Genomic DNA, 24204 nt, shown 5'->3' on the forward strand with positions numbered 1-24204 from the left:
TCCCCCCCTCCCCTCTGTTCTTCCCCCCCTCCCTCTCTTCTTCCCCCCCTCCCCTCTCTTCTTTCCCCCCCCTCCCCTCTCTTCTTCCCCCCCCCTCTCCCTCTCTTCTTCCCCCCCCTCCTCCTCTCTTTCTTCCCCCCCCTCCCCCTCGTCTTCCCCCCCTCCCCTCTCTTCTTCCCCCCTTCCCCTCTCTTCTTCCCCCCCTCCCCTCTCTTCTTCCCCACCCTCCCCTCTCTCTTCTCCCCCCTCCCCTCTCTTCTTCCCCCCCCTCCCCTCTCTTCTACCCCCCCCTCCCCTCTCTTCTTCCCCCCTCCCCCTCTCTTCTTCCCCCCCCCTCCCCTCTCTTCTTCCCCCCCCCCTCCCCTCTCTTCTTCCCCCCCCTCCCCTCTCTTCTTCACCCCCCCCCTCCCCTCTCTTCTTCCCCCCCCCTCCCCTCTCTTCTTCCCCCCCCTCCCTCTCTTCCCCCCCCCTCCCCTCTCTTCTTCCCCCCCCTCCCCTTCTCTTCTTCCCCCCCCCCCCTCCCTCAACATTCTACCCCCCCTCCCTTCTCTTCTTCCCCCCCCCTCCCTTCTCTTCTTCCCCCCCCACCCCTTCTCTTCATCCCCCCCCCACCCTTCACTCTCCCCCCCTCCCTCTCTCTTCCCCCCCCCTCCCATTCTTCCCCCCCCTCCCTTCTCTCTTCCCCCCCCTCCCCTTCTCTTCTTCCCCCCCCTCCCTTCTCTTCTTCCCCCCCCCTCCCTTCTCTTCTTCCCCCCCCCTCCCTTCTCTTCTTCCCCCCCCTCCCTTCTCATCTTCCCCCCCCCTCCCTTCTCTCTTCCCCCCCCTCCCTTCTCTTCTTCCCCCCCCCTCCCTCTCTCTTCCCCCCCCCTCCTTTCTCTTCTTCCCCCCCCTCCTTCTCTTCTTCCCCCCCCTCCCTTCTCTTCTTCCCCCCCCTCCCTTCTCTTCTTCCCCCCCCTCCCTTCTCTTCTTCCCCCCCCCTCCCTTCTCTTCTTCCCCCCCCCTCCCTTCTCTTCTTCCCCCCCCCTCCCTTCTCTTCTTCCCCCCCCTCCCCTTCTCTTCTTCCCCCCCCCTCCCCTCTCTTCTTTCCCCCCTCCCCTCTCTTCTTCCCCCCCCTCCCCTCTCTTCTTTCCCCCCCTCCCCTCTCTTCTTCCCCCCCTCCCTCTCTTCTTCCCCCCCCTCCCCTCTCTCTTCCCCCTCCCCTCCTCTCTCTCTCTTCTTCCCCCCCCTCCCTCTCTTCTTCCCCCCCCTCCCTTCTCTTCTTCCCCCCCCCTCCCCTCTCTTCTTCCCCCCCCCTCCCCTCTCTTCTTCCCCCCCCTCCCCTCTCCTTCTTCCCCCCCCTCCCCTCTCTTCTTCCCCCCCCTCCCCTCTCTTCTTCCCCCCCCTCCCCTCTCTTCTTCCCCCCCTCCCCTCTCTTCTTCCCCCCCCTCCCCTCTCTTCTTCCCCCCCTCCCCTCTCTTCTTCCCCCCCTCCCCTCTCTTCTTCCCCCCCCTCCCCTCTCTTCTTCCCCCCCTCCCCTCTCTTCTTCCCCCCCCTCCCCTCTCTTCTTCCCCCCCCTCCCCTCTCTTCTTCCCCCCCCTCCCCTCTCTTCTTCCCCCCCTCCCTCTCTTCTCCCCCCTCCCCTCTCTTCTTCCCCCCCCCCTCTCTTCTTCCCCCCTCTCTTCCCCCCTCCTCTTCTTCCCCCCCTCTCTCTTCCCCCCCCTCTCTTCTTCCCCCCCCTCTTCTTCCCCCCCTCTCTTCTTCCCCCCCTCTCCCCCCTCTCTTCTTCCCCCCCCCTCTCTTCTTCCCCCCCCTCCCCTCCCCCCCTCCCCCCCCTCCCCCCCCTCTCTCCCCCTCTCTCCCCTCTCTCCCCCTTCCCCCCCCTCCCCCTCCCCCTCCCCCCCCCTCCCCTCCCCTCCCCCCTCCTCCCCCCCCTCCTCCCCCCCTCCCCCCCCTCTCCCCCCCCCCTCCTCCCCCCCTCCTCCCCCCCCCTCCTCCCCCCCTCTCCCCCTCCTCCCCCTCCCCCTCCTCCCCTCCTCCCCCTCCTCCCCCTCCTCCCCCTCCTCCCCCTCCTCCCCCTCCTCCCCTCCTCCCCCTCCTCCCCTCTCTCCCCCCCCCTGCCCTCCTCCCCCCCTGCCCTCTCCCCCCCCTGCCCTCCTCCCCCCCCCTGCCCTCCTCCCCCCCCTCCCTCCTCTCCTCCCCTGCCCTCCTCTCCTCCCTCCTCCTCTCCTCCCCTCCTCCTCTCCTCCCTCCCTCCTCTCCTCCCCTCCCTCCGCTCCTCCCCTCCTCCCCCCCCCTGCCCTCCTCCCCCCGCCCCCGCCCTCCTCCCCCCCCCTGCCCTCCTCCCCCCCCCTGCCCTCCTCCCCCCCCTGCCCCTCCTCCCCCCCCCTGCCCTCCTCCCCCCCCCTGCCCTCCTCCCCCCCTGCCCTCCTCCCCCCCCTGCCCTCCTCCCCCCCCCTGCCCTCCTCCCCCCCCCTGCCCTCCTCCCCCCCCTGCCCTCCTCCCCCCCCCTGCCCTCCTCCCCCCCCCTGCCCTCCTCCCCCCCCCCTGCCCTCCTCCCCCCCCTGCCCTCCTCCCCCCCTGCCCTCCTCCCCCCCCTGCCCTCCTCCCCCCCTGCCCTCCTCCCCCCCCTGCCCTCCTCCCCCCCCTGCCCTCCTCCCCCCCCTGCCCTCCTCCCCCCCCTGCCTCCTCCCCCCCCTCCTCCCCCCCCTCCTCCCCCCCACCTCCCCCCCCCTCCCTCCCCCCCCCTCCCCCCCCCCCTCCTCCCCCCCCTCCTCCCCCCCCTCCTCCCCCCCCCACCTCCCCCCCCCCTCCTCCCCCCACCTCCTCCCCCTCTCCTCCCCCCTCTCCTCCCAACCACACCTCCCCCATCACCCCCCCCCTCCTCCCCCCTCCTCCCCCCCTCCTCTCCCCCTCTCTCCCCTCACCCCACCTCTCCCCCACCTCTCCCCCCCCTCCCCCCTCCTTCCCCCCCCCTTCCCCCCCCCCTTCCCCCCCCCTTCCCCCCCCCTTCCCCCCCCCCATCCCCCCCCCCTTCCCCCCCCCTTCCCCCCCCCCTCCCCCCCCCCTTCCCCCCCCCCACCCCCTAACCCCCCCCCTTCCCCCCCCCCCTTCCCCCCCCCCCCCCCCCTTCCCCCCCCCTTCCCCCCCCCCCTTCCCCCCCCCCCTTCCCCCCCCCCCTCCCCCCCCCCTCCCCCCCCCCTCCCCCCCCTCCCCCCCCTCCCCCCCTCCCCTCTCTCCCCTCCACCCCCCCACTCCCCTCTCTTCCCCCCCCACCCCAACCCCTCTCTTCCCCTCCCCTCACCCCTCTCTTCCCACCCCTCACCCCTCTCTCCCCTCCCCTCTCCCCTCTCCTCCCCCCCTCCCCTCTCTTCCCCCCCCCTCCCCTCACCCCTCTCTTCCCCTCCCCTCACCCCTCTCTTCCCCTCCCCTCACCCCTCTCTTCCCCTCCCCTCTCCCCTCTCTCCCCCCCCCTCCCCTCACTTCCCCCCCCCTCCCCTCACTTCCCCCCCCTCCCCACTTCCCCCCCTCCCCTCTCTTCCCCCCCTCCCCTCTCTTCCCCCCCCTCCCCTCTCTCCCCCCCCTCCCCTCTCTTCCCCCCCCTCCCCTCTCTTCCCCCCCCTCCCCTCTCTTCCCCCCCCTCCCCTCTCTTCCCCCCCCCTCTCCCCTCACTTCCCCCCACCCCTCACTTCCCCCCCCCTCCCCTCACTTCCCCCCCTCCCCTCACTTCCCCCCCTCCCTCTCTTCCCCCCCCTCCCCTCACTTCCCCCCCTCCCCTCTCTTCCCCCCCCTCCCCTCTCTTCCCCCCCCTCCCCTCTCTTCCCCCCCCTCCCCTCTCTTCCCCCCCTCCCCTCTCTTCCCCCCCCTCCCCTCTCTTCCCCCCCCTCCCTCTCTTCCCCCCCCTCCCCTCTCTTCCCCCCCCTCCCCTCTCTTCCCCCCCCTCCCCTCTTCCCCCCCCTCCCCTCTCTTCCCCCCCCCTCCCTCTCTTCCCCCCCCCTCCCCTCTCTTCTCCCCCCCCCTCCCCCTCTTCTCCCCCCCCTCCCCTCTCTTCCCCCCCCCTCCCTCCCTCTCTTCCCCCCCCCTCCCTCCCCTCTCTTCCCCCCCCTCCCTCCCCTCTCTTCCCCCCCCCTCCCTCCCCTCTCTTCCCCCCCCTCCCTCCCTCTCTTCCCCCCCCTCCCTCCCCTCTCTTCCCCCCCCTCCCTCCCCTCTCTTCCCCCCCCTCCCTCCCCCTCTCTTCCCCCCCCCTCCCTCCCTCTCTTCCCCCCCTCCCTCCCTCTCTTCCCCCCCCCTCCCTCCCCTCTCTTCCCCCCCCCTCCCTCCCCTCTCTTCCCCCCCTCCCTCCCCTCTCTTCCCCCCCCTCCCTCCCCTCTCTCCCCCCCCCCTCCCTCCCCTCTCTTCCCCCCCCCCCCCCCCTCTCTTCCCCCCCCCCCTCCCTCCCCTCTCTTCCCCCCCCCCTCCCTCCCCTCTCTTCCCCCCCCCTCCCTCCCCTCTCTTCCCCCCCCTCCCTCCCCTCTCCTCCCCCCCCCTCCCTCCCCTCTCCTCCCCCCCCTCCCTCCCCTCTCCTCCCTCCCCTCTCCTCCCCCCCCTCCCTCCCCTCTCCTCCCCCCCCCCCTCCCTCCCCTCTCCTCCCCCCCCCTCCCTCCCCTCTCCCTCCCCCCCCCCTCCCTCCCCTCTCTCCCCGCCCCGGCCCCCCCCCCCCCCAACTTCTCCCGCCCGCAACTCTGGTGGAGGTGGCTGAGAGTGCCTGATGAGGCAGCAGTGCAAGATTGGGCAGTGAGGCGGGCCCGGGGCGGATACTGGCAGTGGCATGGTGTGGCTTGGAAAGCCCAGAGCAAGACTCTGGTGGAGCATGGCAAGGGCTGGAAATCCCTGAATGGATTGTCAGGGGAAAGGAAAGTTGGACTCTCTTAAGTTATCATTTTGTCTTATTCTGAATTAATGTGAATGGTGCCATGTATATATGGTGAACGTACACACTTGTCACTGTATTTTTACACTGAATACATGTGACAATAAACCATTACATCCAATTCAATTCAATATCCATCCAAGATAATAAAATGTGAGGCTGGATGAACACAGCAGGCCAAGCAGCATCTCAGGAGCACAAAAGCTGACGTTTCGGGCCTAGACCCTTCATCAGAGAGGGGGATGGGGGGAGGAACTGGAATAAATAGGGAGAGAGGGGGAGGCGGACCGAAGATGGAGAGTAAAGAAGATAGGTGGAGAGGGTGTAGGTGGGGAGGTAGGGAGGGGATAGGTCAGTCCAGAGAAGACGGACAGGTCAAGGAGGTGGGATGAGGTTAGTAGGTAGCTGGGGGTGCGGCTTGGGGTGGGAGGAAGGGATGGGTGAGAGGAAGAACCGGTTAGGGAGGCAGAGACAGGTTGGACTGGTTTTGGGATGCAGTGGGTGGGGGGGAAGAGCTGGGCTGGTTGTGTGGTGCAGTGGGGGGAGGGGATGAACTGGGCTGGTTTAGGGATGCAGTGGGGGACTCCCCTTCCCCCACTGCATCCCTAAACCAGCCCAGTTCATCCCCTCCCCCCACTGCACCACACAACCAGCCCAGCTCTTCCCCCCCACCCACTGCATCCCAAAACCAGTCCAACCTGTCTCTGCCTCCCTAACCGGTTCTTCCTCTCACCCATCCCTTCCTCCCACCCCAAGCCGCACCCCCAGCTACCTACTAACCTCATCCCACCTCCTTGACCTGTCCGTCTTCTCTGGACTGACCTATCCCCTCCCTACCTCCCCACCTACACCCTCTCCACCTATCTTCTTTACTCTCCATCTTCGGTCCGCCTCCCCCTCTCTCCCTATTTATTCCAGTTCCCTCCCCCCATCCCCCTCTCTGATGAAGGGTCTAGGCCCGAAACGTCAGCTTTTGTGCTCCTGAGATGCTGCTTGGCCTGCTGTGTTCATCCAGCCTCATATTTTATTATCTTGGAATCTCCAGCATCTGCAGTTCCCATTATCTCCAATATCCATCCAGCTGCCTTTTAAATATTGTAATTGTATGAGCCTTCAACACTTCCTCTGGTTGCTCATTCTATATACAACCATCCTCTGTGTGAAAAAGTTGCCCCTCAGGTTCCTTTTAAATATTTCTCCTCTTACCATAAACCTATGCCCTCTAAGTTTGGACTACCCTTCAGGGGAAAAAACTTTGCTATTCACCCTTTCCATTCCCCCTCATGTTATTAACCTCTATGGTCACCTGTCAGCCTCTGAAGCTCCAGGGAAAGTAGCCCCAGCTATTCAGCATCTCCCTGTAGCTCAAATCCTCCAATCCTGGCAACATCTCTGTAGATCTTTCCTGAACTTGTTCAAATTTAACATCTTTCCTATTGCAAGGAGATCAGATTTGAACACAGTATCCTAAAAGTGGCCTCACCAGTACCCTGTGATTACATTTCATAAATATTTCAGGTTTTCTTGATGAGGACGAAGAGGGACTGGGCGGGGGGGGGAGTTCTTAATTGGAGGAAGGCTGATTTTGCACCACTTGTTCACTATATACCCCTACAACTCTCTGCTTCTATTCTGACTGCCTAAGCATTCTTGATTTTCTTTTGACCATTTGCAACCACACTTTCAGCACCCAATACGCAAAACTCTGGTTTGACAACTTAAGGCTGATATGATTGCACAGTGTTTGGCAATCCAGAAGACAAGGACTATGAAGAAGTATGAAAGACAACTGTTTTTGCACCGCAACCTCTGCCAGCAAGCTCACAGGTGATGTTCACTCATGACTTGGTTTTTTGGCAGTCTTTTGAATGTAGCGAGAGTAATTTAGAAGTGGCTGAGTCACTCTGGTATAGTTGGTCATGCTGCACATGTTCACAGTTAGTAACATTTAAGATGTTTTGTGTAATTGGAGTCCTTGGAAGCTAGATTGATGGGATTAGTCTGGGTATCAGCAGATCAGTTTTCAGTGCATTTCGGGTAGTCTTGGGCTGGAAGGCAGTATCATTTGAGGTTTGAGTTCAGGTACTCTTTTTGATTAAGTATAGAGAAGATTGTGCATTAAATAGGCCTAAATGCCTTGAACCTGTCAATTTGTCAAGGCCTGTAAACAGAGACTGGTGAGGGCAGAGCAATGGACGTTGTTTACATGGACTTTTAGTAAAGCTTTCAACAAGGTTCTGCATGGTGGACTAATTAGTAAAGTTAGATCATGTGGGATTCAAGGTGAATTTGTCAGTTGCATACATAATTGGCTGGAAACAGAAGGGCAGTGGAGGGTTACTTTTCAGCCTGCAGGCCTGTCACCAGCGGTATTCTGCAGGGATTGTTTCTGGGGCCTCTCTTGTTTGTCAATTATATAAATGATTTGGATCAGAATATAGAAGGCATGGTTAGTAAATTTGCAGACAAGGCCAAAGTTAGTGGCATAGTAGACAGTTTTTAAGAAGGTTTTCTGAGATGGAAAAGGGATCTTGACCAAATAGATCAATGGGCTGAAAAATGGCAGATCGCATTCAATCTGGATAAATGTGAGGTATTGCATTTTGGTACAACAAAAAAACAGAAGGACTTAGACACCTAATGGTAGGGCCTTAAGTAGTGTCATAGAACAGAGAGACCATGGGGTTCAGGTGCATAATTCTTTGAAGTTTGCGTCACAATAGACAGGGTGGTTAAAAAGACATTTGGCGTGCTTGCCTTCATAGCACAGTCCTTTGAGTATAGGAGTTTGGAGGTCATGTTGAGGTTGTCCAGGACATTGGTGAGGCCTCTTCTGGAATACTGTATCCAGTTCTGGTTGCCCATTTATAGGAAGAATATTTTTAAGCTGGAGAGGGTTCAGTAGAGATTTATCAGGGTTTTACCAGGTGTGGAAGATTGAATTTAGAAAGAGAGAATGGAGAATGAGACTTTTTCCACTGGAGCCTAGAAGGTTGAGAGGCAACCTTATAAAAGTTTCCAGAATATTGAGGGATATAGAGAGTTAGTAGTTGTTGTCTTTTTGCTAAGATGGGGAATTTCAAGACTATGGGGCACCTTAAGTTGGGAGTAGAGAGATTTTTTAAAAAGACATGAGGGGCATTTTTTTTTTTGAGGATGGTTTACACGTGGAATGAACCTCCTGAGGAAGTGGTGGATTGCTGTGTTTAAAAGACTTTTGGATAAATACATGAATTAGAAAGGTATGGAGGGATACGGGTCAGGAGCAGGCAGGTGAGACTAGTTTAGTTTGGTGTTCACTAATGTCCTTTAGGGAAGGAAACTGCCATCCTTACTGGGTCTGGCCTACATGTGACTCCAGACCCACAGCAATGTGGTTGACTCTGAACTGCCCTCTGGGCAATTAGGGATGAGTAATAAATGCTATCTAGCTGACAACATCCTCATCTCGTTAATGCATGAACAAAAAAAGATTGTTTGGCATGGACTAGTTAGATCGAAGGGCCTGTTTCCATGCTGCATGACTCTATAACTAAAAATACCTTGCAATATTTATTTGGGAAGGGCTGTACTTTTCTCAATAGAGTAAAAACTGCAATATGAAAATTTAAATAATAGAACATTTCTTATGTGCGCAGGTACTTCTGGTTTTAGGAAGAAATAGTAATCACAGGCTAGGCCAGCATTTCTTGCCTGTTGGAGAAGCTAGCAGTAATCTTCCTTATGGGACTGCTACAGTCCTAGGGGCATGAGGATCCCCACAATGCTGGTAAGAAGGAAGTTCCAGGATTTTGCCCGAATGACGGTGAAGGGGCAGTCATATAGTTCCAAGTCAGGGTGGTGAATGGCTTGGAGGCAAAGTTACAGGTGATGTGTCCCTTCAGCTGCTGCTCTTGTCCTTCTGGATGTTCAAGATTATGGGCTTGGAAGTTGCTGTCTAAGGAGCCTCAGTGAATTGTTGCAGTGCATATTTTAGATGGTACACACTGCTGTCAAAGTGCGTCTGTGTTGTAAGGAATGAATTTTGAAGTTGCTGGTTAGGCTAGCTGTCAAGTAAGCTGCATTTTCTAACTCAATGAAATGGCATGATAGGTGAACAGGAAAAGGGTGGTGAGTGGAAGTATTTGATATCAAGTTATAAAGAGCCATGAGGGATGGCCAGAGGACCGCAAGTTATATGAGTTGGCATGAGTGGGGCATTGGGAGTATATGTGGATGAGGGGAACTGAGGGGTGAATGCTGGAAGAATGTTTCTTATTTTCTTCCCTTTCGGAGAGGTAAGGTTCCCCTTCGGATATGGTTCCGGCACACCTTTTGTGAGGGTAACGGTGCTCTCTGGGACTGTTTGAAAGGCATATGTGTAGATAAAAAGTTTAACTCATTAGAGCTTGCAATGTTGTCAAGAAACTGTCCAAAAGGGATAAAAATAAAATGAGTGTTTGAGAGTGCTTGTTTACCTAAGACCATTATAGGATTTGTGTCAAGTGACTGATTTCCCAAACTATCATTTTCACAGTTGGGTGCTTATTGATTGAAAGTTTACTTCCTTCTCAATGAAAATGTTTGTTGATACAAACTTTTAAGAACTTAAAAGTTTTTTTTCGTTTGTTGACACCAAAGTATCAGACCATTAATGTTTGTTTATATAAGTCATGTAACACTTCAGTAAATTGCTTACTTTCAAAGGGATTTGTTGAAGTATGGTAGATTTGTTGAGCTAGATTCATTCAGACCCTTGGCATCCCAGTCTGGCCAGAACTGGGCATCCTCTTAGGCTTCTCTCAGGTCACCTGTCCTGACTTGCGATCCAAGCTGCCTCCAAAACTCGGACTGAAAATTCTGAAATGTGAGCAGCCGTTCTTAAGTGGTGGTTTCATGGAGCCCGATTCTTTTCCTCTGCCCCAGGATAGAAAATCAAGGCTTTAGTAATCAATTTAGTTAATCAAGTCTCGGCAAAACCCTCTGTTAATGTGTATATCTTGCAGAGATTCTATTTGTTCATGCCTGTAGCAGCTATTGCTTCAAAACAAGTAATTATAGTCTGATGTCAGAAACACATGATAAAGTGGTTTAATTCAGTGGGAATTCTAGCTTTTCATGTTCCCTAGCGGTTTGATTCTGTGTTATCATCTCACTGTCAGGAATACAGATATTGCTCGTTTACAGCTGTAAGCATGCTGGCAGAGTCTGTCTTTTTTGAAAAAAAGTGAAATAGTTGATCAGCTTCAAAACAAAAAGTCCACTTGGAAAGGAAAAACTGGTAATTGCATTATCAAAAAATTACATTGTCATAACATCATGCACAGAGCATTATGTTGGTAAATGTTTGCTGTCATGGCAACAAGTAAATTATTTCCATCTTCGACAGCTATACTCACCATATTTGATGGTGAAATTTGGTGATCAAGTCTCTGGTTGCTTGGTGATAAGGTTACACATTGTACACCTGGCTTAGAAGTGTCCACATGTGGATGGTATGCCTACAGTGAAAGCCACACTACCACTTGAAACTTCATGGAACAAACCAAACATATTTGAAAACAAATATTCAGTTGCCTAGACAACTTCTAGGGCCAGGGAGCTTGCCAGTTCTTATGGAACATTGCTCCAACTTCATGAACTCATGGATACTGCATCCTTCATTACCTTACTCTCTCAATCTCTTAGCCCCTATCCCTCCTTCAGAGATGGAAGAGAAAGAGGGTCTCGGTAGGGTGAGTGCAAAAATGAAAAGGAAGGAAGGGAGCACCTGGAACCTCTTTGCTCCAGATGAGGTATCCTTGAATAGTTAATCATACTTCAGTTCTCAGAAAATCTCATTTATTGCAAAATTTCTCAACTATCACAGTTCTGGGCGCCCTATTATAGGAAAGATGTGGATGCTTTGGAGAGGGTTCAGAGGAGGTTTACCAGGATGCTGCCTGGACTGGAGGGCTTATCTTATGAAGAGAGGTTGACTGAGCTCGGTCTCTTTTCATTGGAGAAAAGGAGGAGGAGAGGGGACCTAATTGAGGTATACAAGATAATGAGAGGCATAGATAGAGTTGATAGCCAGAGACTATTTCCCAGGGCAGAAATGGCTAGCACGAGGGGTCATAGTTTTAAGCTGGTTGGTGGAAAGTATAGAGGGGATGTCAGAGGCAGGTTCTTTACGCAGAGAGTTGTGAGAGCATGGAATGCGTTGCCAGCAGCAGTTGTGGAAGCAAGGTCATTGGGGTCATTTAAGAGACTGCTGGACATGTATATGGTCACAGAAATTTGAGGGTGCATACATGAGGATCAATGGTCGGCGCAACATTGTGGGCTGAAGGGCCTGTTCTGTGCTGTACTGTTCTATGTTCTATCAGTCTGTCTCTGAAGGATCATTGCCACATTTTTTGACCAACATTCAAAAATAAAAGCACACAGAAAATTCTTTAAACTTTATCAAATAGCTCTCTTCAATGATATATTTTGACAATTCAAAGGCAATTGTGGATGAACAATACATCATGGTCTTGCCAATTGCCTACATCCTGCAAAAGAATAAAGAAAATAAACATGCTTCTCTTTTAAGATTTGCAAGTTAGCTGTGTATTGTGCTAACCATGTGTAATTCTGGAATTACTGCTGAGTGTGCAAACTATCAGTGGCACGTTTTGTGCTCAGCTACTTACTGCAATTGTTGAATGAACCAGGGTAGCACAAAATTTACATGGTGCCTGCCACAACTTAATCAAGCACAGGGTAATCACATGTCATGATCCATGTAGCTGCTAGCAGTCTTAATTGAATTATTAGCCCTAGATAACCTAATCTGGTTGGAGTCAAACCTAGCACAAGGGAAGATATTTGGGGTTGTTGGAAATCAACCGTTTCAGCCTCAGGCCATCAGTACATGAGTTCCTCAGGGCAAGTATTCTGAATCAACCTGTTTGGATATGTTGTGAGAGTTTTGACTTAAACCCAGACATTCTTGCCTAGAGGCAGGAACTCTACCACTGTGAGTTCCTCAGGGTAGTGTCCTGGATTCAGTCATTTTCAGCAGCTTCATAAGTGACCTTCTCCCTGTCATAAAGTAAAAAGTGGGGATGTTCACTGATGAATTTTCGATGTTCAGCACCATTGATTAATTCCTCAGATACCGAAGCAGTCCATGTCCATATGCAACGACACCTGGACAAGAACTAGGCTTGAGTTGATAAATAGCAAGTACATTCACACCACCTGTACCAGGCAATGACCATTTCTCAAATAATTGAATCATCATCTTGATATACAATTGCATTATCATCACTGAAAGTCACACTATCAACATCATGGGGGTCACCATTGACTAGAAACTGAACTACAGTAATTATATAAATACCGAGCTGGTACTGAGCTACAAGAGCAGGTTAGACCATAGGAATTCTATGTGAATTACAGATTTCCTGTCTTCCTGATGGGTAACTGCCATCAACATTGCACGTGTTTATTCGGCATTCGCCTGGATGTGTGCAACTTGAATATCACTCAGGAAGCTTAATGCCATCCAGAACAAAGTAAACTACTTGATCTACCACCTTGCATGTTCAGTCTTTGCATCTCAGATGCACAGTGGCAGATGTGTATATCATGTACAAGATGCTTGACATAACGTCACCGAAGCTCCTCCAGTAGCACCTTTCACATTCGTTGACTGCCCCATCTAGACAATAAACGTGTTAGATTCCTGGGAACCTCACTACTAACATGTTCTGATTTAGAAATATATCACCGTAGTTTAGCTGGAATTGGGTTAAAATCCTGGAACTGCCTCTCACGACACTCTTGGTGTCCCTATGTCCCAAGAACTACACTATCACCTTCATGGCAGTGGCAGATACTGGTTATGGTAATAACTGCTGGTCTGAGCAGTGACATCCAAACCCATGAGCGAATAAAAAATAACATACTGATATGCTCAGGCCAGATTTACACCAACTCCACTTTGATTATTGATTCTTTCTTATAATTGATTTACTGAAATACGTCAAATTCTATGTAATAATTTGAGGACATATTTAGATTAGATTCCCTACAGTGTGGAAACAGGCCCTTTTGCCCAACAAGTACACACCACCCTTCAGAGCATCCCACCCAAACCCTTCCCCCTATAACCCACACACCCCTGAACACTACGGGCAATTTAGCATGGCCAATCCACCTAACCTGCACATCTTTGGACTGTGGGAGGAAACTGGAGGAAACCCGCGCAGACACGGGGAGAATGTGCAAACTCTACACAGTCACCCAAGTCTGGAATCGAGCCTGGGTCCCTGGTGCTGTGAGGCTGCAGTGCTAACCACTGAGCTACCATGCCGCCCTAATTTTTTTATTCAACATCACCCAATTGCTTGATGTTGAATAAAAAAAATTTACGTATGCAGTTTTTTCAAAATCTTCACTTGTAAAAATGCAGCATTCAGAAATTTGTCATTTGACAAGATACGTGATCAGTAGATGCCTAAAACTTATTCAATATTGTAAAAAAAATGCTTACACTTACAGATGTGCATAATGTATAAGGTAGTAAGTAGCTGAAAGGACTAATTGACATAACAAGATAAATTCCTCAGACTAGGACAAAGGACCATTCTTTGGAGGAGCTAACCAGCGTAATACTTACTGGTTGTTGTTCCAGTGTTAAATTTTGTGCAGCTAAACAGTAAGGTGTGTTTACTCTTAATTCTCACCTGAGTTCCGGCAACGGACTATCATAATTAATACAGAAAGTGCTAGAGAAACCGAGCAGGTCTGGCAGCATTTATGGAACTGCAAACAGGGTTAACATTTGGAGTCTACAAAATGTGAGGCTGGATGAACACAGCAGGCCAAGCAGCATCTCAGGAGCACAAAAGCTGACGTTTCGGGCCTAGACCCTTCATCAGAGGGATGGGGTGAGGGTTCTGGAATAAATAGGGAGAGAGGGGGAGGCGGACCGAAGATGGAGAGAAAAGAAGATGGGTGGAGAGAGTATAGGTGGGGAGGTAGGGAGGGGATAGGTCAGTCCAGGGAAGACGGACAGGTCAAGGAGGTGGGATGAGGTTAGTAGGTAGATGGGGGTGCGGCTTGGGGTGGGAGGAAGGGATGGGTGAGAGGAAGAACAGGTTGGACTGGTTTTGGGATGCAGTGGGTGGAGTGGAAGAGCTGGGCTGGTTGTGTGGTGCAGTAGGGGGAGGGGGCAAACTGGGCTGGTTTAGGGATGCAGTAGGGGAAGGGGAGATTTTGAAACAGGTGAAGTCCACATTGATACCATTAGGCTGCAGGGTTCCCAGGCGGAATATGAGTTGCTGTTCCTGCAACCTTCGGGTGGCATCATTGTGGCACTGCAGGAGGCCCATAATGGACATGTCATCTAAAGAATGGGAGGGGGAGTGGAAATGGTTTGCGACTGGGAGGTGCAGTAGTTTGTTGCGAACTGAGCGGAGGTGTTCTGCAAAGCGGTCTCCAAGCCTCCGCTTGGTTTCCCCAATGTAGAGGAAGCCACACCCGTTACAGTGGATGCAGTATACCACATTGGCAGATGTGCAGGTGAACCTCTGCTTAATGTGGAATGTTATCTTGGGGCCTGGGATGGGGGTGAGGGAGGAGGTGTGGGGACAAGTGTAGCATTTCCTGCGGTTGCAGGGGAAGGTGCCGGGTGTGGTGGGGTTGGAGGGCAGTGTGGAGCAAACAAGGGAGTCACGGAGAGAGTGGTCTCTCCGGAAAGCAGACAGGGGGTGGGGATGGAAAAATGTCTTGGGTGGTGGGGTCGGATTGTAGACATTTCACTCCCGCACACCCCAGATGTCCAAATTCTTCAAGGACCGCAACTTTCCCCCCACAGTGATCGAGAACGCCCTCGACCGCGTCTCCCATATTTCCCGCAACACGTCCCTCACACCCCGCCCCCGCCACAACCGCCCAAAGAGGATCCCCCTCGTTCTCACACACCACCCCACCAACTTCCGGATACAACGCATCATCCTCAGACACTTCGGCCATCTACAATCTGACCCCACCACCCAAGACATTTTTCCATCCCTACCCCTGTCTGCTTTCCGGAGAGACCACTCTCTCCGTGACTCCCTTGTTCGCTCCACACTGCCCTCCAACCCCACCACACTCGGCACCTTCCCCTGCAACCGTAGGAAATGCTACACTTGCCCCCACACCTCCCCCCTCACCCCCATCCCAGGCCCCAAGATGACATTCCACACTAAGCAGAGGTTCACCTGCACATCTGCCAATGTGGTATACTGCATCCACTGTACCCGGTGTGGCTTCCTCTACATTGGGGAAACCAAGCGGAGGCTTGGACACCGCTTTGCAGAACACCTCCGTTCAGTTCGCAACAAACTACTGCAGCTCCCAGTCGCAAACCATTTCCACTCCCCCTCCCATTCTTTAGATGACATGTCCATTATGGGCCTCCTGCAGTGCCACAATGATGCCACCCGAAGGTTGCAGGAACAGCAACTCATATTCCGCCTGGGAACCCTGCAGCCTAATGGTATCAATGTGGACTTCACCAGTTTCAAAATCTCCCCTTCCCCAACTGCATCCCTAAACCAGCCCAGTTCGTCCCCTCCCCCCACTGCACCACACAACCAGCCCAGCTCTTCCACTCCACCCGCTGCATCCCAAAACCAGTCCAACCTGTCTCCGCCTCCCTAACCTGTTCTTCCTCTCACCCATCCCTTCCTCCCACCCCAAGCCGCACCCCCATCTACCTACTAACCTCATCCCACCTCCTTGACCTGTCCGTCTTCCCTGGACTGACCTATCCCCTCCCTACCTCCCCACCTATACTCTCTCCACCCATCTTCTTTTCTCTCCATCTTCGGTCCGCCTCCCCCTCTCTCCCTATTTATTCCAGAACCCTCACCCCATCCCCCACTCTGATGAAGGGTCTAGGCCCGAAACGTCAGCTTTTGTGCTCCTGAGATGCTGCTTGGCCTGCTGTGTTCATCCAGCCTCACATTTTGTTGTCTTGGATTCTCCAGCATCTGCAGTTCCCATTATCTCTAACATTTTGAGTCTGATATGACTGGATGTTCTGAAGGACAAAGCTCCAAAGACGAGTCATATCAAACTCAACATGTTAGCAGTGTTTCTCTCTCCACAGATGCTGCCAGACTTAACTGAGTTTCTTCAGCACTTTCCACTTGTATTTCAGGACGCCAACACTGCAGGACATTGCTTTCATCAGATGTAGTGCAACTACCTCTTGCATACCATGTATTAAATCCCTTCTGTTAAACAAGACCAAGCCCATCTTCTGCTGAAGACTTTATGTGGTCTTCCTTTTATGCTTGGTGTCAGTAACTTAGACCAATACCAGTAAGAAGGACTGGTGGCAGTGAATCAGCCACGTGGTTTCAATGATCACAACCAAAACACATGCCAGATAAAATAATTAACTAATGTAAAACAGCATTGACATATGGAAAAGAAAATAAGCAAAATACATACTTGCTCTTAATGGTGACAGAGGTTTAAACTGCTCTTAGTTTTGTAAGACATACTGTATCATGAACCAGCAGATAGGAAATGTATTTAAAGAAACAGCACATGAATCATTAAAGAACAGCTGATTTCTTTTTCCTTCAGTCCTATTTTCTTACAGCAAAATTGATCTCGGATATTTGTTTTGTCTTTAAATTTATTTTTCTCACTAAATCTGGACTTGCTGTTTTTGGATCTAACAATTAATTGTTGTCTAACTGTTAACTATTTATTTGACATTAAAACAAAAGCCTAATACAAACTCCTTAACCTCCCAAATAATTTTTTGTTTTGCATTCGATTGATCAAAGGAGCTGATGTAATTGCATGGAACATAATAGGAAGGGGGTATTATCAATTTCACTGATAATCCAAGTAAATGTCTCAACTACTGACTGAGAGGCACTGGGATCTCGCTCCTCTAAAACCCATGCCAATTTTACTTCACTCATATTGCTGCTTTTCCCTGTCATGCTTGAGGCTGTCCCTCTGAGTGACCCAAACAAATCTCTTTTACAAAGGTGATGTCCACTACCAGGCCCGATCGAATACTGAGGTACATGTTGCATATCTGAGAGGAACAACTTGATATTCTTAATTGCCTTGTGGATCTTATCCCATCAGTGCTGGACAGTTCCCTGATTTAACATTCACACTACCACTAGCTATAGCTCTTGTCTGGCTAGCCAAGTTGTTGGCAAAATCCTTTGTCCATTAAAAATATGCATAAATATAGAGACAGTAAAATGTTTAATCATTCAGTAAATGAAACATTAATTGTAAACAACCTAACCAACCATACATAACACAATTTCCTATGGAATGGGGACCCAGATCTGGCTTCTCCAAACCTGTACACACCATCAAGCCTGGAAAGCAACAGCGTTCTTTCTATCTAAATAAAGAAAACTGTGTGACTTCTTTATATCATGCTCTTCTATAGTTTCTTTTTTCCCGCAGAAGGCAACTGAAGTTTTACTACCACCTAAGAGTTCAAATTGATTGCTAAAGTGAGATCAGAGGCCTGGGGCTTTCCAAGCCAAACTTGTATTTCAGTTCACAAGCTGTAACTTTGTGGGCAATAGACTTTGATGCTCTAATCCTGCTGCAATAAAAATCCAAACAGTATTATAAACACTTTCATGTTTCACCTTCTTTCAACTCCACATATCTCCACTTACTTTATTTGTGTGAACCTACCTTTATAATATACTGCAACATCCCTGTTCTTGAAAGTGATCCTCTATAACATTACTAGTGCTACTGAAGACATAACCTTTGAAAATATAATTCATATCTATTCTAATTAAAAACTGAAAGAACTCCGGATGCTGTAAATCAGGAACAAGAACAAAATTGCTGGAAAAGCCCATTGGGTCTTGCAGCATCTGTGAAGGAAAAAAACAGTTAACGTTTTGGGTCCAGTGACCTGGTTCTGAGGAAGGATCACTGAACCCAAAACGTTAATTCTGTTTTTTCCTTCACAGATGCTGCCAGACCTATCAGGTTTTTCCAGCAACTTTGTCTTTGTTGGTATCTATTCTGTCTATGTTTTATTTCTAATGAAGTCAAACGAGTACAGCAAAGACATATCAACAATAACTATCAAGAAATACTCAACACATTGAGATTGCTTTCTCAGAAAAGGAAAAACTAAAGGCGCTGAAGTGAGATCTTTAAGATTCTGTGGGGGTTGATAGGACAGAGTAGATGTTTCCACTAACAGGATAATAAACTTGTTTGCTGAATGGTTTGAAAGTTGAATATTCGATCTCGTGAAGTACTTGAGATGAATAGTACAGATGCTATTAAATGGAAGCTAACTAAATTCACAATGTAGAGAACAACAGAAGGATATCCTGATCAATGTAGATGAAACAAGATGAGAGGAGATTCATGTGGAACCTAAAATCTAGCATAGACCAGATGGGCTGAATGATTTGTGTTTGTGAAATAAATTCAACTCTCAAAATAACAAATATTTTGCAAAATCTGCTGTTACAAAGCCAAACAAACTGAATTTCAAATCCTGGAAAAATTAAGCAAAGGAAAAATATGCTAAAGTACACAGCATAATAATCAGTTTCCATGAGACTTTAATAACAGACAGAAAACAATCCCTGTAAATTTTATGTAACAAATTTAGAATTACTGTATTGGTTTCTTAAAATGACATCCATGAGATCACTAAAACATCTGCAAGCTGGTTAAATTTCCATAACAAAAGAACTGAAAGAACTGTGGATGCTAGAAATCAGAAACAAAAACTGAAATTGCCAAAAAAAGACAGCAGGCCTGGCAGCATCTATGGAGAGAAATCCGAATTAATGTTTCGAGTCCAGTGATCCTTCTTCAGAACTAATGGTAGCGAGGAGAAGTTTGATTTTCATGCAGAAGATAGAGTGGGATGAGGGAGGAGAAATGAATGATAGGTGGAGGTAGAGCCCAAAGAGAGAGGAAGAACTGTTGGACTGTCAAAGAAATAGATAGGGGTCAATTTGGGAGAATGAATAACTGCTGATGGAAATTATTAGTGGCTGATAATGGATTGTATGTGGCAGCAGCCTATGTGATGACAAGGCATGGCGTGTGGGGATGGGGAAAGCATGGGGGAAAGTACTCAAGCCCTGAAATTGTTGAACTTGAAGTGAAATCTAGAGAAATGAGGTGCAGTTCTTACAGCTTGCGCTGAGCTTCTCTGGAATAGCTGAGACAGACATGTTGGCCAGGGAATAGGGTGATGTGTTGAAATGGCAGGCAACTGGAAGCTATGGGTCCTTTTGTGGACCGAACTCTGTCTGCACTTTGTTTCTCCAATGTAGAGGAGACCACACTATGAGCAGTGAATACTGTAGACTGGATTAAATGTGCTTCACGTGGAAGGTGTATTTGGAACCTTGGATAGTGAGGAGGAAGGAAGTAAATGGGCAGGTGTTAAACCTTCTGCTATTGCGGGGAAGGGTTAAATTTCCATGGATGTTTTCCCAATCATAAATGTAATTCTCCTTGATTGAAATAATTATGGTGGACAATTGCGAGAACTCTATGATGTAACTGGCAAATAAATGTACCAGCAAGCGGGACTAGTAAAAACATCCATTTACAAATAGTTCTGTCCAATTTATTCATCTCATTTAGTATAATCTGATTTTACCTGCTAGTCTGAATGAAAGCTAATTTGCCTCAACAGCGTAACCCTGTATAATTGAGTCATAAGGTTGAGCGACTTTATTTATTGTGAACATGCTAAAGATTAAAATTTGGAAAAATCAGTAACTTAATTGGGTCAAACTGGTACCGTGTGTTGTGCCTTAAACAATAATTTCAAATTATTATAGCAAAGGTGGACGGAGTGGATGGATTGAACAACCTTGGCTTGGAACAATGAGCTTATGTTCATCAAGTATTGAAAGTACAGAATGTTCCACTAGGTGGCATCATCGCCTAACTTTTCACATCCACTGGAAAACCTGTTTGTGCTCCTGAGATGCTGCTTGGCCTGCTGTGTTCATCCAGCTTCACACTTTATTATCTTGGATTCTCCAGCATCTGCAGTTCCCATTATCTCTTAAGTAAGGCACGTTCGGTATCTTTGAGATTAGATAATACTGTGTTGTGTTTCTGGCAATACATCAAGGATTATGGATGTTATACATCAAATTAGCAATGCTAGAAATCTGAAATGAAAAGAAAAACATTCTGGAAACACTCAGCAGCTTAGAGAGGAGCTTCAGCAGAGAGAGGGAGAACATTAATATTTCAGGAGCTGGAAGATGAATCCTATCTCTCTGCACGGATGCTGCATGACCTACCCTAATGTATTAACATCAGGTGATCTGGAAGTGCAGGAAAGGGTTATGGGTGAGAGAATAGTGCAGCGTAGGAGATGGCTGAGTCTCAGAATGTAGTTATGTTATGAAGGAAGGATTCCCACACTGGAGAAGTTAGTTGCAGGAACATCAGCAGAATGATCTTAGCACAAAGCGACATTGAAGTTTTTGTTTGTGGGAGGACTGGGATAGTTCTAACTTTGAATCAGAGAATCCCTGCAGTGTGGAAACAGGCCCTTTGGCCCACACCAATCCTTGGAGCATCCCACCCAGACCCATCCCCCTCCAACCCAGCTGAGCTACTTATCCCTGAACACTACAGAAAATTTAGCATGGCGGATCCACCTACCCTGCACATTTTTGGACTGTGGGGTGGAAACTGGAGCACACGGAGGAAACCCATGCAGACACGGGGAGAATGTGCAAACTCCACACAGATAGTCGTCTGAGAGTGGTATCGAACCCAAGACCTGGTGCTGTGAGGCTGCAGTGCTAACCACTGAGCCACCGTCTCACCTCTTTTTGAGCAGGCCAAAGGAGGAATAGTCGAATCAATTTTGAATATTGGAGGGGAGAGTGGTTGGAATCTGGAGAGGGAATATCCTGGAGTGAGGAAGGGTTTGGAGCATTGAGGGGATTAAAGTTGCAGCAATGTAGTAGGGTGTACTGACTAACAGTCTGGAAGGGAGGTTCTGAAGTTTTTTTTTAACAAGTTAAATACCAGTCAAACTTGGAAATAACTGATGGGAACAAATTTTACTGGTTCCTTTCAGGAGATCATTTGATCCTAATGTTCATCATATTTCTGCATATTCCTATCAAATTTATCCACACTCTGTTTATCCCAATCAGATAATTACATTCTACACAGACATTTCCTCTTGGGGACCCTGCAGCCTTCTGGTCTGATATTGAGTGCAATAATTTTAGGCCCAGAGCACCTTCTCCCATGTCCTTACCCCAACCCTTGTATGTAGGCTTGTCATTCATTTGGGCTGCCACCACAAGCAACCCATTGTCAGCCAAAAATAGTCACTAATAACAGCTATTCATTCTCCAAGGTTGATTTTTACCCTTTCCTTCATCTGTCAAACTGTTTTTCTCTGTCTCTGATCGCCATCTCCACCTATCATTTACTCCTTCCTCCACCTCCCACCTCTCCTCTAGCATATATATTGACTTTTTCCTAGCCACAATCAGTTCTGAAGAAAGGTCACTGGACCTGAAACATTATCTCTTTGCAGATCTTGCCAGGCCTGCTGAGATTTTCCAACAATTTCTATTTTTATTTGATTTCCTGCGTGCACAGTTCTTTGGGTTTTTATTTTTTGTCTTTAAGTTCTACCTTGAAGAATTTCAGGCGTAAACTTTGAAAGGCTCTGGAAAAGCATGATGCTAGCTGGCAGCAGATCCTATCAGAAAGGGCTGCAAAGATTGTAATGGATAAGAGCAATATCCTCAAGTATTGACTGTTTCATGGTTTATACCCTGCCTTCTGGCAGCCCCCTCAGCTGCTGATTAACCACCTTCAAATATTTCTCCCTGCAGTAGAAACTGGTGATAGTGGTTAAAAACGTGAGCAACCCTAAACTCTCATCATCAATGTTAAAAAGCAACCTAAGCACTGAGATCTATACAGTATCACCTCGCACCAAGTGTTGAGAAATGCAAACCTGTCAATTTTCTATTGAATGCACATTACCTGGGTTTGGTTTCATGGGAACGACAGTCGCTGCTATATCTCATCCAACCTGTCCATCACTGCTTCAAGCATGAAGTTACCAAATCTACTCCCATTATCTTTCAACATCCACTAACAGAATCCCGATTTGTCAGCAGTCACTGCCCAGTAAGTTAGAAGAGAGAAAATCATCACGTTTTCTTTCTCATGTTAAGAGACAACAGGCTGGGTTAATTCCCATTAGTCAATACGTATCAATTGTTGCCAAATTTATCAATTGTAAACATAGAAAATAAGAGTAGAAGAAAGGATTCAGCCCTTCAGACTCATTCTGCCATTTGACATGATTATGGCTGATCATCCAAACCCAGGACCCTTTCCTGCTTTCTCCCCATACATTTTGATCCCTTTAACCCCAAGAACTATATCTAGCTCTTTCTTAAAAAGTGTTCAGTATTTGACCACAATCTCTTTTTGTGGCGGAAAATTGAAATGGTTAACATATTCCTTTATGTTTAGTCTAAGCAATTTGCATCATTCTGATGCTATATCATTATCCTGAGTATAATATTTAACAATGTTCTGCCAGAGACAGTGATTACAGAAGCAGCAGTCTGCAGCATCTTTCCCAGGCAGAGGTTTGCATTTGATCTCATTCTCAGAGTCATGCAGAGAAGCAGCCCTTTATACCATTCAGTTTGACACTTTGTTGTGTCAAGACCCTCTCATTTTTTCCACTTGCTTTCCATCCTTGCCCAGTGATTACATGGGTTATTCTGAACCTTAATCATTTTTGTGGTGAGTAGCATCACACACTTTGCAAACCAAGAAGGCTAAAGTGGTGGAAGAAAGCAGGTCAATTTTTTTGAGTCTATTATTGTAGTAAAATGCATCTCTGAAAAAGAAAAGTACATACAGAGAAAAGAGCAGCATGCAAGGTTTATGGTTTTGCAATTTCAGAAAAATGGGTAATGATTAAGAAACTCAACTTTTTTATTCTCTAATTTTTAATTCATTTAATATATCAATGATACTGACTGTTGTAGCAGTTGGGGGATTTAGCAATAATCAAGGAAAGGGTGCTAGAGAGCAGAAAGAATTAGGCAGTGCCTGCAGTTTTTCAAATGACAGAGGACCAGTTTGAATGGTACTGCTCTCCACATGTAGATTTTACAAGACTGTAATTCTGGAGTTGATAAGACCTCCAGCCAGGGAGATTAATGTGACAAACTGTACATTTCAATCCGTGTTTAAAGTAGTATTTTGCATGGCTATAAATAACACTGTGGGTTAAAACCTAAAGCCACATAAGATCAGCCTTACGCGTGGCATTATTTCTGAGGAGAATGAGGATGATTGGATAATTTCCCTATTAGTTATGCATGGAGACTTTGTTGCTCTAAGTGAGTCAAAGTGCTTTTATGCTCATTTATTTAATTTGTAAGCATTCACTCACTGTGCAATGTTGGAAAATGATTGCTTTGATTTGGAGAAATTGCAGTTTCCTGTAGTTCACAGAGGCTTTTTAAAAAAATATACACTTTAAATTGCTGTTGGAAGTTGTTCCCTTAGTCCCATCCTGTCTTCAACTCATAGGCTGACTTAATGGGTAGGATTACTCGCTTGGTGCTGGTCTGCTGTCAAAAAATCTGGCATGAAACACATCCTTACCAAGATCAGAGCCTTGCAGTCACTTATTACTTGGTGAAATATTAATTGGCCAGGGGTGGAACTTACACCCTTCATTCAAAAATAAATCACGCAGGCAATTAACAGCTACTATGAAGTGAGCATTGTCTCTGGCAGGTTATTTGTGCCTGATGCAGAAATGCTTATGTTAGCTGCCGTAAACCAAGAAATGATTATGGTAATGTGATATTGAAAAATTCACAAGACCAAGAGTATCTTCATCTTGATGTAGGTTGGGTAATTGGCTGAGTGCATCAGGAATAATCATCATGGAACCTGCCTTAAAACTCACTTCAAAGTCACATTCTTGTAAATTGGCTAGAAGACGCTGCAAATGTGGTAGACCATTCATGAGTGGTTAATGGAATACCATTTTTAGTGCTGAATAATCTTTCACTGGTGAATTTCTAAAGGAATAATTAGGTATGAAACTAGCGAGTTTGGAGAAGATTTGTAGCTCAGGTTGAGGTTCTGGATGTGAGTTTGCTCGCTGAGCTGGAAGGTTAGTTTTCTGACGTTTCGTCACCATTCTAGGTAACATCATCAGTGAGCCTCCGACGAAGCGCAGGTGTTATGTCCCGCTTTCTATTTATCTGGTTAGGTTTCCTTGGGTTGGTGATGTCATTTCC

At 48.9% G+C, this 24204-nt stretch overlaps 1 protein-coding gene and 1 long non-coding RNA gene across 2 annotated transcripts in view; one reads left to right on the forward strand and one right to left on the reverse strand.

Moving 5' to 3' along the window:
• ttf2 (transcription termination factor, RNA polymerase II) overlaps positions 1 to 9637 on the reverse strand; it is a 60034-nt gene extending 50397 nt beyond the window's left edge. Inside the window, exon 1 of the mRNA XM_048540549.2 lies at positions 9564 to 9637. Coding sequence (XP_048396506.1) covers positions 9564 to 9612 — 49 coding nt within the window. The 5' untranslated portion in view covers positions 9613 to 9637. The remainder of the gene's footprint in view (positions 1 to 9563) is intronic.
• LOC125456940 (uncharacterized) overlaps positions 6608 to 24204 on the forward strand; it is a 48650-nt gene continuing 31053 nt past the window's right edge. Inside the window, exon 1 of the long non-coding RNA XR_007248543.2 lies at positions 6608 to 6712. This is a non-coding gene — a long non-coding RNA (uncharacterized LOC125456940). The remainder of the gene's footprint in view (positions 6713 to 24204) is intronic.

Source organism: Stegostoma tigrinum, chromosome 12, assembly GCF_030684315.1.
Source record: "Stegostoma tigrinum isolate sSteTig4 chromosome 12, sSteTig4.hap1, whole genome shotgun sequence".
Taxonomy (NCBI): domain Eukaryota; kingdom Metazoa; phylum Chordata; class Chondrichthyes; order Orectolobiformes; family Stegostomatidae; genus Stegostoma; species Stegostoma tigrinum.